The following is a 12,430-nucleotide window of genomic DNA, read 5'->3' on the forward strand; positions in this document are numbered from 1 at the left end:
TTAACTGGCAGAAGCCTACACAAGATTTTCGTCTCCGTTTTCCTCTTCCAATTTTATGTACTTGGCATGGGAGTGCAAAGAGCCCCTGGTAGCCTATACTTCATCAATATTGCTTTGCTATCAGCATTATTATTGGGAAAGGCAAGCTAAATTAAGCAACAGTAAGACTCTTTATTCCCATTGAATTTTCCTTATGTCGAATTATGTAGCTGATATAAATCAGCACAGTTCTGCTGGCCTCAGTTGTGCTCATTTATGCCAACTGAAGAGCAATGTGACAAGCAGTTCTTTGTAGCTGCTGGCTTCTCATGTGCCCAGGTCAGAATTAATCCTCTCTTAGAGCAATCTCTAGGGTGGTATGAACTGAGTTGCAACTCAGTAAAAAGATTTGCATCTACAGAATAAATTCAGGAGTTGCTCCAGAGGTTATGCCCCACTGTGCTCAGAAGTTATTATACATTAGAGTGACTTAGGTCATTAGGAATAGCTGTGTGAGCATGGCTGGGCTTGGAGATATTTTGGTGATGTTCTGGGACACCTCACCATACCGCTGCATGCCCTATTGTGATGACCCGTGACCTGTTTGCTGATCAGTCCTGCTTTTGGGTCATGCATACCAGATGTCACCATTGAAGCGCTGGAGAGCTGTTGGGTTCTGCCTTTTGTATCTGCAAACACTCAGAGTTAATAAGCCCCACAAGTATACAGGGCATCATTTTCCAGCAAGCCCTGTACTGTATTCAGCCATTATACTTACAGATGACCTCACACTAAGTTCTTCAATTTTCTTGTCCTCTGGGCAGAAGCAAAGTTCTCCTTGTACCCAGAAAACACATATCCAGCACAATCTTGTTCACATAACAATGATCTGGATGGCACTAACCAACTACTTCCTAGAGCTCATCCACAACAAAACAAGAAATGGAGGAGCAGCGGCCCGTGACTTCTAGTAGGCAACAGTTTAGGCAGCCAGGAGCACCTTGCTTCCAAGGTGCTAGCAGACAAAAGGGCTGCAAAATTTTAACCCTCAGCCCCACAACTAGTTGGCCGCTGTCCTTAGAGCCCTCTGGGTATGGCCACACTGCAAGACAGGGTAAGCATCGCCGTGTGGGCTCTTCATTCAAGTGCTTTGTATTGCCTGGGGAGAGATGCAGTCAGTTCTTCCTTTTATTGCTCCTGCAGGATGCTGCCACATGGATCAGAAACTTCGTATTCTGAGTTCTCAATTTGCTGGGCAAGCTCCAAACAGTAGCATCCATCAGTGAAAATGATGCCTTTCTTTCCTTTGTCTCCCTGAAGAGATTACACTCCCACCAATCAGTATTTTAGGTCTACAGCAACTGATTTTGCATGATTGCTCCTGCTGCCCTCAAACTCCTACTCATCTGCCATGATGTGCCCAGCGCAGCCCAGAGCAAATTAAAAAACAAAAACAAAAAAAAAAAAAACAACCCACCACAAAATGTCCTTACAAAAAGCTGCTCAGCTCTTGTTATACAGTTCTAACACTAGGAGATCATGCAGGGAATTCATTCAGAAATTGGTTTGCTGTCACATTTATCTTTGTAAATGTGAGCGAACTGTTATATTTTTCACTGACAATCTCACTTAGATATTATTTTTTCAGTGAAATCTTAGCAAGGCTTTGTATCATCATAAATTTTAGGAAGGTTTTCTTTGTAGTAAAGCTTTTGTTCATGTATTTGCAAAAAACATTCCTAGCATTATTGCAAAAACATCAGAAGTATAAACCAGGCAATACATTGCAAAGCACAAGTTGCAACAACTGAACTTTCCTATCTCATTCAATGCCTGAAGCTTAATCCAAAACAGGATGAATGGCACAGTGAAGGTCAAGCATGTTGCTGTGGAACAGGTTGCATAGAAAAGTCATGAATGCCCCATCCCTGAAGGTGTTCAAGGCCAGGTTGGATGGGGCTTTGAGCAACCTGATCTAGTGGAAGGTGGCAGGGAGGTTGCACCTGGATGATCTTTAAGGTTCCTTCCAACCCAACACGTTCTATGATTCTATATTCACAGAGGAGATTTTAGATGCAGAAAGTGCTGTTAAAGGTTGTTACGTTTTAAGGCCTGTCTTGCCTATTCCTTGTTTAGACATCTATGCTCATACAGCTTCATGAAACTGACGTAGTTACCGATCTGATCAACGGCAGCACCACACATGCCACCCAGTTCTTCCAGTTTTCACAAGTAGATATGTTCTTTGCTGTTAAACCAGGCTCTTTCTTCACCTCCATTTTCTCCTGTTTATTCTGATTGCACTGCTAATGAGACACTTGTTTCCCGGCCTCTGGCCCCTTGACAGCCTGACGCAGCCTCTGTGATGTTAAATGAAATAAAGCACAGCATCAATCCAGCAATCAAACCACTTAAGTCGACCTCTGCAAGCTAGGTGGGCTTCATTAATATTTTTTATTCTGGGTGGCACTGGAGGCAAGGCAGAAGAGGGCAGATGCCATGCCTGGTGTTTGCCAAGATCAGAACAGCACACTGGTCAGAGACAATATGCTGAAATTCAGTGTGAAAAAAAGCTATATATTTGCAACCGTGGTAACAATGCAATAGCTGCATACATTTCTTGATTTATAGAATCTGTAACTAGTATCAAGATTCTCGAAGATGGTAATGCTAACAGCTGTTCGACATCTGCCAAACCTAGAAGTTAAGAGGCAAGAAAAAAAAGAACTGAAATGACACTGTTTGAGGAGCTGGAGGAGTTGTCTGTAAAGCCCAAAGATAGCTTGGGGGCAGGAGTCACTGTCACATCAAGAGAATTAAATGAAAAATGCAAGAGACCAAGAAAAGAGATAATTGTGAAAGCTTCAAAGATAAGGGCTGGGGAAGGGGCTGGCTTTGTTTGAGGAGCTCATCAAGGAGAGACTCATGACAAGAGAGCAGGAGCAGTCTCAGTCAGTCCGGTATGATGGAAACGGGGATGTAGCAGCAGTTCATGGAGATGAAGGCAGACACTGATACTGGAGGCCAGGAACATCCACAGCTTCTATTCATTACCTTCATACTCCAGCTGTGCTTGACTGCTTGCATTGTAAGAACTAGTCATGATTTTGTTCGACTACAAGGGTACCTCATCTTTTCCTACTGCTATTAAAAATTGTTGGGTCTGTAGAAGTCCAGAAGTGATCAACAAGTTATGAATGCAGATAGCTTCAGATCTCCAAGCTGAATCTACGGAAAACATCATGGCTTTTTCTACCATGTATGTGCATTGCTTGAAAAAGGTGGTCATGATTTAGGCAGGAGTACTTTGCAGCCTGAGAAGGGTGAGTAATGGGATCTATAAAATAATTTGACTCATAATGGGGAATACAGATATTCTTGACTGCCTTTCACTAGGGACCCAACCAGGCAGCATGGGGAAGAATTCCAGAGTCTATAGCTCTCTGAGCAGCATGGGAGCAGAGGGTGCATATAGTACCAAGGGCATACTTGGAGGAAATCTCTCTCCTTTTGTGTGGAAGCAATGACACAGTAAAGTGAAAGCTTTGTTTAAGTGCATGTGCTTTATGGCAGGCACCCCAGTAATCACATGGAAGACATGGTCCTTTTTGTAAATCAGCTATGTAGACAGATAAAACTTCTTCATTTTGTTTGAAATTCTCCAGCATGGACTGTTCTTGACAGAACTGTTAGCTGAGTCCTTGAATCCCTCTTTTCTTGGAAAGGGAACCTTTTAGGACCTTTTCAGACTAATTTCTCTTTTTACTTGTTGTGTGGTGTTTGTTTTTATAGAAGCACCTGCACACTGGATGGCTCGAGTGTGCATCCTTAACATCTCTCTGATGCATCCTTCTGAAAAGCATCATGGTGCGATGGATTGAAAACATTGTATAAACTCAATTTCTGCAGTACACATGATGGGCCTGAGTGGCAACTTTTTCTCTTTGATTCTCATGTGCTGCTAGAAATAAAGTAGTTTTAATTGCTTCATAGTCCTAAGGTGGTCTCCCATTAGCAACAGCTACTGTATCTTAAAGACTGTAATAACAAGCACTTGAATAGCACTTTCTGTCTTCAAAGTACTTTGCAAACATTCTTTACTTCTGAATTAAGGATGAGTTTCTGTCCCTTTCAACACTTTTCTAGTTAAATAAATGTTCAATGTGCCTTGGGAAGGAGACAAAGCTGATGATTCCAAGTTCTCCACTGGAATAGTGCTGTGTTCTGCTGTTTTGTTTTCATAGTGTAAAGTGTCCCAAAAGGACATATGGCTGGTATCACCTCTGCTGATGGATATCTTCAGGCTATATGAAGTCAGTTAGCTAGTTAGCTGTAGCACTTCTGTATTCACACAGCTAGTGTAAGGGGTGGGCTGTTACGCACCCCAATCACTTCAGCCGTGTGCATCATGCACAATGTGAGGGGCAGGGATATTGAACTGGTGCACAGACGAGCTACTGGCTCTGGAGAAGGCTGGGGATGTGCGTGCAGCTTTAAGCAGTGGCTCAGCCCCTCTGTTATGTGGAGCTGTTGTCAGATATACTTTATTCGACCCTGCAGACACAGCTCTTTTTCAGTGAACTTCTGTGCCCCAGGTCAGGAGAAGCATTCATTGCAGAAGATGAAGCCAAGTAGCCATCATTCACGTCGCATTTCCTATCAGTACCCTGTACCTCACAGGGGAGCTGGTGATCCAAATGGCAGAGACTGGGGCCCCCAAGTTGGGAACATCTCTGCATGACCACATCTGAAGGAAGAGGAGGCTCTGTCCCGTCACTGGCATCATTGACAAAACTCCCATTGACTCGGAGGAGAGTATGAGGAGGCCCAACAGTACTGACTTCTGATGTCATCTCTCTGGTTTAGTTTGTTTTCCAAAGACCCATTTGTGCTTCTCTACCTGCTTTGTATTCTGAATATTCAGACCATTTCTCGGGGTCCCCATTTGTAATTAGATTGTGTTTGTTGTGACCCTATTACGTACAGGTTGACTAACAAGTCATGCTGATCCTTCAATATAAGATTTGATAAAAGCCAGGAGAGGAGAAGGAGGGCATTGAGAGCTCAGAGGAGGAGGAGGAGGGCTGCTATTGTTCTGCCCTCAGCACTGCCAAACCATCCATTGTTTTTACTGTAGACTGTCTGTGTGTTCATACACTGAACAAACAGGGTGCAGTCAGGAGGCTGGCAAGAGGGCAACGAGAGGGTTAGCTGGGTCTTAGCTAGAAATGCTTGCACGAGTCAGAAAGCAAGCATGAGAGGAAGGAAATTAAGTGGAGACATCTGTGTAGCTTAGCTTTCAGCAGCTCTGCCTGGGGTAGGGGTGGAAGAGTCGTGCCTAAGATGACATAACATATTTTGTCTTTCATGAGTTGAAAACAGAGGAAACTGCGAAAGCGAAGCATGGTCTGTGTCACGCATGGTCCGGGCGTACCAAGTACATAATGGAGCAGTGTCAGAGCTTTCTGCTCTGCCTTTCACACCCCAAAATAACTCTTCAAGACAGAGAACTGTGGAGAATGTGATATGGTCCAAAAACTGATCTTGGACTTTTTTCGCAGACGACTGAGCCAGAGACCAACTGCTGAAGAATTGGAGCAGAGGAACATACTGAAACGTAAGTCCTTATACTGCAGACATTTAACCTGAAGCCAGTTAGTTTGGGTTAGTTTAGATGTATGTTGGGTGTTTATTTATAAAACATTGCCTAATCTTTACATGCATCATTAATAATAATAAAGTGCATCATAAATACGCAAATAAACATGCAAGTCTGGCAACATCCAGAGCTGTAGAAACAATTCTTTAAAATCAGAGTCAGTAAATTCACAAGAATGAACAATCTGGGTGGAGGGGAACAGACATTGAATTTTTTTTGTAAGTCCTATTACAAACAGAGGCTTGGTCATTCTGAAAAGCCTTTAAGCGGCTCTTACACAGATCAGCATCCTGTTTTAAGTTAGTAAAGACATTAAGGCATGGCTTGATTAGTTTTCCTAAAAATCCTCACAGCACTCTAGACTAGGTGGAGCCATTATTCAATTAAAAAAAGAAGCCGATGTGTCTCAGTATTAATTCCCTGAAATCTGCCCCTGAAACCTTTCCTTTAAAACATCCGAAAACTTGCTGGTAGATCCTGAAAATTATTAAATGGTTAAATGGTATTTTAAAGGGACAAAATACGATGTGGAGAGCCTGATCTGTGTTAAGTTAGTAGATAAGTTGCCATCAGCTTCAAGGGAAGCGGAACTGAGTCTCATAAATCTCTGAATATCATGAATGAATAGGGAAAAAAAGTAACAGTTTCTTTAATCACATTGAAGTGGTGTGAATATAAAAATTCTAAAAAAGCTATTTATCTAATTGTTGTAAGTTTGGAAACAGAAAACAGAAGAAACAAGTTATTCCCTTTTTAAGTTAGTAAATCTATCATTCCAGGGAAATTTTTAAAAATCACTATAGAAAAAAGTATCCTAAATGGTACCTTAAAATACTGAAGTCTCCTTAGGTTGGTCCATAATTTACCTTCTCTTGTTCACATAACTGCATTGTATCAAATCATTAAAATATGGTAGTAGAAGATTAATTCTCCGAAGATTAGCAGAATTGATAGATTAAATACTTCAGAATCAAATTCCTAGCCAGTTAATAATAGTGTTAATGCTCAGCCAGGGTTTTTTTGCCTGTTCATGTTGTTACACGTGGCAGACAAAGAGAAAGAGAGAGATATCACTCTCAATGCAAAGAGGAGAAAAGACCGGACAGTACAGCTGTGTAAGCAAGATGAAACCTGCCATGAAAGCCATTTGTTTGAGGCCAGCCCCCTTTTGATAGCTGTGCTCCTACCATCTACTCTTAACTCCAGTGCCTGGCAGTTGGAGAAAGTCAAGGGCAGTAACTGAGGAAACAGGTGGCACATCCAGATACGATTGTCTCATGGCAGGGCGGGTGGGCAGCAGAACAACTGGAAGAGGGGCAACCTGCAACGTGACTGATGCCAGGCTGAGGCGAGGAGGGACAGAGGCCAATTCTCTGGGCAGCTCATGTTGTCATCCCGGCACTTGCCACCAGCATGACCCACTATGTGTCATGCACCATCTGGCATTGGTGCGTGACCAGTGAACACCACCCAGGCACTGGTGAGGGTGGCTGGGAAGAGATGAGGGTCTCAGGCAGCTGCTTTGCCAGGAGCGTTTGAGCCAGCATCAGCGGAGATGCAGCATCTCCGACAGTGTGTGCCTTGCAGAAATTCCTAAAGGTCTCATTGCTAAGCACAGCAATCATGGAGCAACCTGAAGATGTCTTACATTTTAGAGAAATTATCCTCTAAGCCACATCAGTTTTCTCTTGAATTGAATAAAGGCTCTTAAATGACATAGATGTGTTTGAAAATATTGACCTGAATCCAGAACTATATAGTATTTCCTAAATAGAATTCTTGTAGCTTGGTTCCTAAACAGAGACCTGCCTCAAAACATACGTGTCTTGGTAGAAAAACAGCTTCATAATTACAGGAAAAAGTAATGTGGTATTTCCAAGGCATCCCAACTTTTAGTGAAGCACAGCAGGAAAGGAATAAACAATTAAAATAGTTATATAATTAAAAAAAAAAAAAAGAAAGAATAAAAATTCTCCACCCTTAAACAACTAGAAATAAATAATGACTTTATGTCCTTTCCCTAGACTCCCAAGAAGCAGAATTATAATAAATATAATGGAGCCTAGAGAAAAAGAGACATAAGGAACAATAATGAAAAGAGTATAAATTCGCTGCATAAGCAGGTCAAGCAATTTGCAAAAACACACAAACACACACGCACAAAAAAAAGAAAAGCCAACAAGCCTTCAAGTAGACTAAATAGGATTTCCTCTACAGTTAAAACCGAAATCTACTTGATGCAATTGTGTGTTGGTACTATGATGTTCCTGTTACATGTGTAACTGCATTATTGCCCATTCTGGTGTAGTTGGACAGCCAGTCTTAATACATGAAGTGATCACTTCTTAGATCCGTGTTGCTGCAATAATTATGAGATGGCCATCTTTATTGAATTACAAGGGCAAAACATCCATTGCGCAAGTGCTTGCTCATAGCAACAGTATGATTACAGCATCCACAGTGAAGAAATGTAGAACAGGGACACTGGTGCTTGAAGCATCTTTCACTGAAATATACCCAATTCACTGACTCGTAGTGGGAGGAATTCAGACCTGCAGGGTTAGTGTGAAGACTAAACAATGCTTTTTTCAGTTAATACTTGCTAACCAAGTTTATGAGGAAGAGTGCCTCAGATCCCCCTCATGCATCACCCCCATGCCACTTCTCAGACGGATACAAGTAGTTCAGTTGTCAGCCTGACACATTCATGGTTGCATAAATTCCTCACAAAAATTATGGTTCAGTTGACTTTGAGGGTCTTAGACTGTACTGGGGGATATTCAACACTGGCACAGAAGTCAGGCCTGAAAATTGCACCCAAACTCACCCACCCTCACACACAGATCTAGAGAAGCAAAGCATCTCCTGAACACATCAGGTAAAATCAAGCAAGAGCTTTGTAGCTTCACAAGACTGATATGACTTAACTTTAAAGAAATAGCAAAAACAAAGTCACTTTCTGGTTTTGGAGGAGAACGTATTCCGAATTCCCAGCTTTTACCTGACTGAGGTCTTCAGCCTGCCTGGCTATCTCTAGAGGTGGGTGGCTGAGCTGGGAACTCATAAGGAAAGACAGACATTGTATACTAAGTACAAAAATGAGTGGCCATAACTAATTGTTATACATAACTCCTTGGCTGCTTGCAGTTCTCCACGGACTCTGTGGGCTCTGTTTAGCACTGAATTTCTTAGTGGCTGTGTTTCTGAGAGTAGGTATTTGCAGAACCAAATTTGAGACACAAAGGGATGAACAAAATTACTGGAGGAGCAGTTGCTGGGAGAGAATCCAGCCTAGTAGGGACAGGAACCATTCAAAGAAGAAAAATATATTTATCCGTGTAAGTATTCCAGTTATTATTTTAAAATCCATTTGTGACTCCCTGCTGTCTTCTGTTCTTTTTAATCCAGTAGCAGTTTCCTTTCTCCAGAAAATATAAGCAGTATTTTTAGTAAAATGGCGTTTAAAAATCAAAAGTCTATTGTAAAACATCATAACATTGACAGGCTCTTTGTCCACTTTGGTGGATATTTCACACTGCTGAAGTCTGTGAGCAGTCATGATAGACCTGTCAGCTCTACTGTCCTAAGATGTAAGATACCTGGCTTCCAGCCTAGCCCTCCTCGCCTGTTCAGAGACTTCTGTGGTTTCTGAACCACAAGTCTTATTTGTCTATAGTGAAAGCCCCAGGTTTAGATGTGTTGGTTTGAAACTTCTCATCTCTTCCACTGTGTGCAGACTTCCACTGGGTTAGGATCTCCTTATGTTATTTTTAGCTTATCCTGGTTGGTTAGTGGGAGTGCTGACCTGTGCCCGTTGGCTGAAGAAGGTGCTGGTTTGTTACTGCCACTCTGTCAGGGATGCCTGATTCTCCCACAGGATCAGCAGAGAGGAACATGGGGTTCCTCCTTGCATTTAATTCATTTCAAAGTTGGGAAATCTAAATCAAGCCACGTATCCCGGATTGGCCTTTGAGGTCCATAATCCCCCCTGAAATGAATTATTTCTGCCTGAGATAGTCCTATCTGAGTGAGAACTGGATCACATCAGGGGCACAGGGTACTTGTAGGAAAGCTGATTAGTTGTGTTTGCTCTTGTCTGTTATGCATGGGAGTGATTGGAGTAAGGAGCAATTCAGCCATCAACAAAGCAGTGAAAATGGTCCTACCTATTGATAGAGGAGCTTAGTAGCGAGAAACCGGGGCTTTTAGTGACTTCTACTAAAAGTTCAGCGCAGACATGCATGACAGCCTGCTTCTAAGTTGAAGAAGAGTTAGTGTACTCAAACGTTATTGTCCTCATGAGGGATAATGGTTGAAGCTTGCCCTGGTAAGACCTGTAACACGTGATCGTTTGGCTTAATGTTGAAAGTGGATTGCCTTAGAATGTGCTTTTACGCTCCAGTGCAATGCTGTGAAAGCTCATGATGGAAGGACACTCTCTCCTTCCTCTGCTCAGGTCGTGGGAAGTTGTAGATTTTGCCTGGCAGCCCTGCTCCAAGTTTTCCTTCCATTCTCTCTGAAGAGTAGATGCAGAGAAGCTACTTTGTAGTTAGCATGTATTTCTTTTCCAACCATTGACCTTGCAGCTTCACAGAATCCCACCATATCATAGCTGAACCGGCTGTGTGCGGGGAGATAACATAGATAACAGTTTCTGAAGAGCTGGCTCTCTGCCTGGCCCTTCTAGAAGGTGACACACATGAGGAGGTGCCAACACAGGGAAGGAAAGTAGGCTGCAGATGTTTTATGAAGTGTGTGCAGAAGCGTAGTAGCTACGGATCAAGGAAGGTCACCACCCCAAGAGGGACATGCTCTGCATCAGAGAGGTCCTGAAACATTAATACACTGATGGAAAGGCTTATTTTGTTGCATACTGTGCATGCCTGATGAGTCCACAGCCTGAGATCCTTGTAAATCTTTTACAGCCCGGAATGAGCAAGAGGAGCAGGAGGAAAAACGAGAGATAAAGAGAAGATTAACACGTAAGGTGAGAAGCAACTTTGATCCTATTATGGCACTACTGTAATTTTGTCCTTACTGCACAGATGTTTGCCTTTCTCCTTTTCCTCAGCACCATTTTCAAAAGTAGAGCATGAAACAAGTCTTAAAAGAAATCTTTAAACCACCAATGTTATAGAGTGTAATTCCACAGAGAGTGGAAGGAACAACATTGCAGGCTGTTGCTGGTAAGATTTTGAAACAGGACAGAAGAAGATCTATTCTTTATAACTGTAGGAGCTTTGACCAATGAAGGATACAGAGCCTAGCATTGGTCTAACCCCTTTCCCTAATGTAATAGCTTCTACAGTCATCACAAAGTGAATAAAGTTAAAACAAAGCTGATGGCATTTTAAAATTCCACCCCCAAATAAAAAAGCATAAAACTGGTAAATAAACTTTCTGGAAAGAGGGATCGTCACTTGAAACATTTAAACTAAACAGACACAGGCGTGTGCAAAATGTATAGTGTACAGAAGACAGTCTTGCATAGGCAGGGAAGGGCAAACAAAACAGCATGATTTCATTTTGGTTTTCCTCCCATTTGAAAGTCATTTACTCTTAAAACTGAAGAACAGTCATTTCAGATAGGAACATTCAGTTTCGCAGCTGCTGTACACATCTACAGATGACCCAATATACATAGCCAACAATCCATGCTGTTATTTCATTGACAGGGGACAGGACAAGGGGGAATGGCCTCAAGCTCTGCCAGGGGAGGTTCAGGCTGGACATTAGAAAAAAAATTTTCACAGAAAGTGTCGTTGGGCACTGGAATGGGCTGCCCAGGGAGGGAGTGGAGTCACCATCCCTGGAGGTATTTAAAAGACGGGTGGATGAGATGCTCAGAGGCATAGTTTAGTGGTCAGACTCGATGATCCAGGAGGTCTTTTCCAACCTAGTGATTCTGTGATTCACCACTAGTATATTTCCTGTCTCCAGAGGTGGAGAAAGCCCCCTAAAAATTCACATGCTTGTGAAGCAGCTCCAAACCCCTCCTGTATGTTTTAGGTGGCTTAATCATATTGACCTATGTGTTAGTAAGATTTCATGGGATAAATAATGACAAGGAAAGGGCTGTTAATATACATGCAAAAGTTATATTCAGAGAGCTGCACTGTTTTTTTCTTGCATGGTTAAAAAATCCCATGCCTTGTTCTCAGCTCACGTAAATCAGCAGAGTTCTATATCAACAACAGAGTGATAGTGCTGTTGTCTGCTGGAGCTAAGAATACGACCCAGGGAGCTGTAATATTATTTTTAAAACACTTACATTCCTTTCCTTAAAACAGTGGAAGGAATGTTCTCCCAACCTCTTGTAGCACTGCCTGAAAGAAAAGATCCTAACTGCATTGCAGATGTTTTGTGGGTCGTAAGCTCTGCGCAAAGGTTAGAAATACCACTTTACCAGGTTTTTTATTTCCCTGTACATCGAAGGGTAAGGATGTACAGGAATCCAATCCACAGATTTATGCCCTTTGGTGAACAGTTGTAATAGATAAAAAGCAAAACTACCCATACACAATCTGCTGCCTAAGAAATGGAGAATTCCTAGCCCAGCTGGCATTATCGCTGTACAGTTCCCATCCTCTGCTATTTTGTAGGAAAGGTACAAAGCACATAAATGGTCTATTGCAAGCAGAGCTGACAGCTACTTGCTAAACTAAAACACTCATGCTGCTCTAACATTGCAGCAGCGTCTGCTTCCTGAAACCTCAGCAGTCTTATACGATATTTCTTTCTTTGTCGCAGTTACACTTTTAGGTGAGAGCAACAGTGAGAGCAGCATCAGTC

General features: G+C 42.3%; 1 protein-coding gene across 9 annotated transcripts in view; it reads left to right on the top strand.

Moving 5' to 3' along the window:
* The window catches only part of PHACTR1 (phosphatase and actin regulator 1), a 321,265-nt gene that overhangs the window by 290,108 nt on the left and 18,727 nt on the right, over nucleotides 1-12,430 (top strand). For all 9 annotated transcript variants that reach the window (XM_054059099.1, XM_054059098.1, XM_054059103.1 and 6 more), the window contains 2 exons: nucleotides 5,541-5,596; nucleotides 10,564-10,625. In XM_054059099.1, the coding sequence (XP_053915074.1) occupies nucleotides 5,541-5,596; nucleotides 10,564-10,625 (118 nt within the window). The remainder of the gene's footprint in view (nucleotides 1-5,540; nucleotides 5,597-10,563; nucleotides 10,626-12,430) is intronic.

This window comes from Cuculus canorus, chromosome 2 (genome assembly GCF_017976375.1).
Source record: "Cuculus canorus isolate bCucCan1 chromosome 2, bCucCan1.pri, whole genome shotgun sequence".
In the NCBI taxonomy this organism is placed as follows: domain Eukaryota; kingdom Metazoa; phylum Chordata; class Aves; order Cuculiformes; family Cuculidae; genus Cuculus; species Cuculus canorus.